This window comes from Oxyura jamaicensis, chromosome 14 (genome assembly GCF_011077185.1).
Source record: "Oxyura jamaicensis isolate SHBP4307 breed ruddy duck chromosome 14, BPBGC_Ojam_1.0, whole genome shotgun sequence".
In the NCBI taxonomy this organism is placed as follows: domain Eukaryota; kingdom Metazoa; phylum Chordata; class Aves; order Anseriformes; family Anatidae; genus Oxyura; species Oxyura jamaicensis.
In genome coordinates, this window is record NC_048906.1 from 12,860,083 (window position 1) to 12,866,723 (window position 6,641).

Genomic DNA, 6,641 nt, shown 5'->3' on the forward strand with positions numbered 1-6,641 from the left:
CCAAACGCTCCGCTTGTGGCCCAAACAGAATCATTGAATCATGAGGGTTGGAAAAGCCCTCCAAGATCATCTGGTCCAACCATCCCTCTACCACCACTATCACCCACTAAACCACATCCCCAAGCACCACGTCCAACCTTTCCTTGAACACCCCCAGGGACGGTGACTCCCCCACCTCCCTGGGCGATCCGTCCCAACGCCTGACTGCTCCTTCTGAGAAGAAATGTCTCCTCATTTCCAACCTGAACCTCCCAGGCACAACTCCAGACCATGCCCTCCAGTCTTCTCTCTCGTTATCTGCGAGTCTCCCCCTCGAGCTGCTGCAGAGCACAACTCACCCCAGCTACCTCGGCTGGGGTCATGAAGCATTTACTTTTACTGCTACAAAGAGCAAAACAGCATTTCACCTGTTCAGGTTAGACAAAAACACTGAGCGTTACCCTTATAATGCAGATAGCCCCTACAAGAACAGGGCCATGTTGACCCGAAGAGCCATTTAGCACGTGCCTGCATTTTCTCGTGCAGTGAGCAACACGGACAGGACTCTGGCTGGGTAGGATCAGCCCTGCACTTCTCCTCCTTGTGCCTCAGCACAGACACTGCCTGCTCCCTGGACGGAGTTTACGCTGAGAATCGGCTAAAGACACCTAACAGTATATATATAAACAAGCAAACAAACAACTCACGTGGTTCTTGGGACAAGAACCATGGGCAAAACAGCCCGACTACTGCCAAAATCAGCAAAACTAAGAGACAGTCGTTCCTCTGGACATGACTGTGAGAGCGTGCAGAGAGCACCCATTGGCAAAGGAAGGAATGCGGTATGATAACCCCCCCAGGTTGGCTATGCAACTCAGAAGCAGGGGTGGGAAATAAGTTAAAGTGATACTACTTAAAAAATATTTATTTTCTTTAAATGGAATAAAGTATTATTGCAGAGATGCACAGCACCTTATGGCTTAATAGCCATAAAATCTGTAAGGCTACGGGTATGTAAAAGTCTTCTCAACAAGTAGAAGCCCCCGAGGAACAAACTAAATCTCAGAACCGACGTTACAACCTTCCTGTTAGCACAGCTTTTGCAGGAAGAAGCAGACCCACGCTCGTGGTGTGGAGTAGACCCAAGTCATGATGGCCCTCTATGCCCCAAGGAAAGTTTCTTTCAGCCTGCCTCAGGCAAAACCCAGCTCTCAGCAAAGCATTCAGCAAAATAGCAAAAACAGGCTGAAGATTTTCACATCAGAGCTTCCTTCCTCCTCCTCAGCCTGAAATCAAATAGAAAGCGGTATGACATAAGGCACCTGCATCACTGCTCATATGGTGACGAGCCTGGGCTGTTGGAGGGAGGCGAGGGGTAGAGGAAAGTTCGGAGGGAAAGAAAACGAGAACAGCAAGGTTGTAAAACCTCAGCTCTGAAACTTAAGCTTGCAGCGTAGCTCTTTGTGAGTGCAACAGAAAGATGCTCTGCTCTTCGGTGAGAGAGCGAGGCAGGGAGCTGCTCGAGGAAAACGTGCCAGGGAACAGCTGGAAACAAAAGCTGAAGGAGATGGGGCGGGGAAGGAGACATTTTACAGGGGTTTTTGTCTGCAGTTTATATCCAAGAAAAGCACACACCAACAGATGCAGACAAGTTCATCTCGTGAACTAGAAAAGTCAGAACTTACTGGCGTTTAAAACAAGCTCAAAAAATAAAAGAAAAACATAATTGCAGTTATTAGGAGAGCATTCCACGCATTTCAGATTCATACCGCTCATTTGACATCACCTTTGTGGACTTGAGGCTCAGGCATATCAACAGCCACCTAGAAGCAAAGCGTTTATGGAGCGTATTAGAGGCAGTAAGAACTGCCCAGGCAACTGAGAGCTCTGCAGAATAAGTGCCCAGCTTTGCAAAAACACAGCCCTCCTGAAAGGTGATGCGTGCACAACAGCCTAACACACTGAGCATCCTCCAGCCCGACTTGAGAGAGAGGGGAAGACATCCAGACCTGCTAGGGACTTGGTCCCATCAAGCAGAGACGGGGCTTCAGTACTGTGCGTTCAGAAACACTTTTTACACAAAGGAAAAGCAAATGAGGGAGAAGTAAGAGATACTGGAGTGCTTTCCAATCCAAAGCCTGCTCCGATGAGATCAGTTTTGCATCCCTGATGACCACGGAAAAAAGCATTCCTGAAGGACACTGATGCAAGCGCTGGCAGACGCGAGGACCTGCTGTAACAAGCATGCTCTGCTCTTTCAATAGCATGAAGAGGTTTCCAGCAGCATGATCAGTGTGTCTGAGCTGAAGCATTCCCCATGGACTGATCCTGCAGCCACGACAGGGACGTGATGGCGAGGCTCCATTGAGAACATCTTGCCTCAAATCCAACTCCCATCAGAGCGCTAAACCCTCAAAATAAAGCAGTATTCCCATGACTACAGTCCTGCCACTGCATTAGCGCTGCCCCGGCCTGAGATCTTGCCAAGCACAGGTGCACCCAGCAATGATTGCTCGTATGCTCAGGAGGGAAGGTGAGCTGTCAGAGACGTACAGCCTTTGCAGGAGCTGCCTGTTTAAAGCAGAACTGCTCGCCTGCATGCTTTCGAACACCCACAGAGGTAACAGAGCACTAAGAGTAGTGCTTGAAGGCAGACGCTGAGCCCCAGCTGGGGATGCGGTCGCAGCCAGGCCTGGTGTCTCCCTGCAGAGGGGCTGGTGACATCCCTGCCCCTGCAGCAGGACCACGGCTGCATGGCGCCTTCCTGGGCTTCTGTAAGGAGACCAGAGTGCAGCAGACATAAGCTTCCCTCCTCATGACTTTCTTAATACAAACTGAGAACAGAAAAAAAAAAAAAATCTATTCCCCTTCCAATCAGAACCATCTGCTCAGAAACATGCTCCGTTCCTTCCCGAGCACACGTTTCTCCTCTCCTATGGGAGCAGCAGCAGGTGAGGGGGAAGACTCTGCCACAGAAAAAGCATTCAATCACGTGAGGCTCAGCACAGAGCACATTGCATTCATGTCTGAGCGCTGAGGCCAGCCCAGGCCCTGTTTCTGGTGCACGCCGAGCACCTTGTCACACGGCGCAGTGGCATCCGCGCCTGCCGGGTGCTTGTGGCAGTGGCTCCGGATGAGTCAGGCCGCGGGGCTGCAGCACGGCACAGGGCAGCCTCCTCAGCAAGCCAACCAACAAGCCTGGCAGGATTGTTTCAGCACACTAACAATGAGATATTCCAGAAAGGATGGGTGACACGGCGCTGACAGGGCACCAGGTCTGGCTGCGGGCGAGCACAAGGCCGCTGCTCAGCTCAGCGCTCGCAGCCCCGCCGTGTCCAGCTTCCACCCGTCCTGCCGCAGCACTGGGGCAAGGACAGGACCCTCGGGGGCAGGAAAAGCACTGCGGTGACAAGCAGGCCATGTAGTTGGCTCCTGTCTGTGAGCAGGGCACGCAGTCCTGCTCCGAGTGAGCTCTGACACCACCGCAGGGCTAGAAACCCCCCTGCTGCACCTGGGGAGCACGGCTGAGAGGGAAAAGCTTCTGGGGGAAGGCAGGGTTCTGGCTCGCGGGTGAGGTCCTCCAGCTGCCAGGAGTAGCGGGGGGCTCTGAGAGCAGCAGCCTGCTTCCACAGCAGCAGATCTGGGAAGTTTGAGGGGAAAAAGCTGGGAAGGACAACTCAGGAAGCTCAGAAGAAAGAACCACAGCGTTCCCCCAGAAGCTCACATTTTCCCTAAAACACTACGAGGAATGCTTGCTTAGGGCTTTCTGAAGCTGAGCAAGAAACAGCAACATGCAATTCCACCTCAGCTAGAAACCCTCCTGGGGCCGGGGTGCCAATGCCTAGCACACGGCACAAGCAACAGCCCCGGGGGGACAGATCCTGCTCCTCGCGGCGAGCACGCTCAGCATCACGCTCCTCGAGACCAACGCTCTCAGCGGCTTCAGCAGCAGCCCAGCGAGGAACACAGGTGAGAGCTGGACGCCAAATCTCCGTTCACACTGCCCTTGTTAAGCCTCCAGGAGCTCTGTGCCCGGTGTCGGAGGTAGCACAGGGTGCCACGCTACGAGGCGACGCTGAGAAGCAGGGCTCTGGGATCCTGAGCGAGGACAGAGGGAAGCAGCCACAATGCTTTAAGGCCAGACTCATCACAGCGCTGCAGGCTTTCAGAACTGGATGGGAGCAAGCAAAGGCTCCCTGCTGCTTAGAGCTCACGAAGGAGATGCTGATAGAAGGGCTTTCTTATCCCTTAGCCGCCCACTTCTCCAACACCTCACTGCTCACGGAGCGAAGAAGAATCCCTCCGACTCCTTTCTAGACATCAGGTGTTCGGCAGATAAGCAGAAAAAGATACAGGGCTTCATTTAGAGTTTCACTTTTAAAAGGTGTGTCTTCCCAGAGCCTAAAGGAAGGCATTTCACACTGCATTTCAAAAACCTGCATCAGAACAATCGTCCTTGGCCAAATGACCCCAACGGACATCCTGCGGGCACCATGCTTACCCCTTCCCCAACACAGGTTAGGTACCAGGGATCTGAGCACAAGCCGAGACATGTCCCTGGCACCATGCGACCTAAAGCACTCTCCTTTCACACCGCTCAGGGCAAGTTTTGTCTTCTGGAGAGAGAAAACCAGGCATATGCCTGCGTGTTGAGGGCCGGTCTCCGTCAGGGCGCAGCCCGCGGCGAGGCTTCCCCTGCCAGTAGGCACATCCCAGCTGATCAGAGATGGGGGAAACCTGATTGCCAGGGCTGTCAGGAGTTATCTGTGGTAGCAAATGCAGATTTCAAAGCTGCTCCATCTGATTATCCAAAAGGCATGTAGTTGCAGAAGCAACAGAGACTATCAAGGCACAGATTGCTGTAATAAAAACTGCACGTGACCTAATTCCCTAACTAGGAATAGGTTCAATTGCCTACAGAACATTAGGGAAGGTTTTGAAAAACGTTGGTTCACCCAGATTTCTCTTTTGAGAAATAGATCGCGTTACTTCATTGTTACCAAACAGCGGGTACAGAGACAAACCTTCCACAGCCACAGCTCTTTGGGCTCTGCACATGCATCAAGGAGCCCACCACACGCTCCCTTTCCAATTGTCCGCGTTGCTCCTGCATCGCTAGCCTCAAAACAACGGTCAAGAACAGTTTTACTGGAAGACAACTCCATCGCTAACACCCCACTTAAAACAACACCCCCGCCACGCTCCTCAGCCCTCGCTGCGCAGCGAGCGCTACTCGCAGGGAGCAGCAGCTCCCGGATCAGGCGGGTGCTTCAGGGATGCAAAGTCTTCAGGGAAGCCGAAAAGCGCCAAGCATCTCCTCGAATGCAAGCCGCATGAGCGCAGCCAGACATCCAAACGGATGAACGATACCACAACCTCCTAGTTCCAGAATTTGCTGCTCTAATTTCACAACTACCCTGGCTTCTGAGTCACTGCCTCCCCGTGAGTATCTGCAGAGCAGGTGCGCTCTTGCATCAGCTCCTACGGAGATGGCAGCAGCTCAGAGGGCCGAGCACAGCATCGGGAGGCGAGCCACACCGCTCCTTTACGCTCCGTGTTCAGCCAGCTTCAATTCAAAGCCGTGAGAAGCACCCGATCCTCCCAGATCCCTGTTTACAGATAAAACAGAGCACCAACTGCTCCAGCCCTCGGGCCAGCTGCGGCGCTGGGGCAGGATCTGAATTGCCTTGCTTCTGTCGAGCCCCTGGGGCCATTATTTTGCATCGAGGCTGGGAAGAAGGATGACAGATTGAATATCACCCCAGGACCTGCACCCTGCCAGGCCGTGTTACGCTTTAACTGCAGCGAAGGGACGCAGGAAATAGCACAGCGCCACTCCTTGGCTCTTAATTACGGTCTTGTGACACTATAGTTAATGGTCTGTCATGGGCTCCATTATAAGCCTTGATGTTTGCAGGAGGTAGACAAACGAAGCTGTGCTCAGCAGCCAGCCACCGAGAACTAACAGCTCTGGTCTGGAAATAATGCTCCCGTTCTTTTGTTCCGGACCCCGCTTCCTTTTAGCGCGGCTCAGCCCTTGCATTAAGCCCCGCAGCGATAATGGAGCAGCAGACCGGGCTCTGCAAGCAGGCCGCGGAGGCAGAGCTCGGCTCGGTCACGGCCGCGTAGATCCCAGCTGCGGGATCTGCGTGTCGGGTGGGCACATCGGGCACCGGCTGCTCCGCCGGGGGAACCCCACGGGCAGCGGCGGCCTCCCCGCTGCCAGGAACACACACCCCGATGAGCGGCGTTGTAAGGAGACGGGGACAAACCCAACCCAAGCAACCCAATAAAACCCAACAAAACCAACCCACCCCAGCCCAGCCCAGCCCAGCCCCGCGCTGCTGACAGCGGCGCCGCGCTCACCGTTGCTGTAGGCGTAGGGGGACTCGGACGCCCCGTCCTGGAGGCTCTCCAGGATCTCGCCCTTGCCCACGTCGCTGTCTCCCACCAGCAGGAACTTGAGCAGGTAGTCGTAGCTCTTCACCGGGCTGCCCTGCGTCCCCATGGTCCCTCGCTCCGCCGGGAGGCGCAGGCCGCATTCCAGGCTGCGCCGCCGGGCCCGGGGCAGCCTCGGCTCCGGGGCCCGGCTCGCGCGTGCCCCGCGGAGCTCAGCCCTCGCTCCGCTCGCCTCCCATCTCCCGCGGGACCTGCGGGGGGGG

General features: G+C 54.7%; 1 protein-coding gene across 1 annotated transcript in view; it reads right to left on the bottom strand.

The window, feature by feature from the left end:
- The window catches only part of RAB40C (RAB40C, member RAS oncogene family), a 32,304-nt gene extending 25,727 nt beyond the window's left edge, over positions 1-6,577 (bottom strand). Inside the window, exon 1 of the mRNA XM_035339437.1 lies at positions 6,346-6,577. Coding sequence (XP_035195328.1) covers positions 6,346-6,487 — 142 coding nt within the window. The 5' untranslated portion in view covers positions 6,488-6,577. The remainder of the gene's footprint in view (positions 1-6,345) is intronic.
- Between the last annotated feature and the right edge of the window lie 64 nt (positions 6,578-6,641).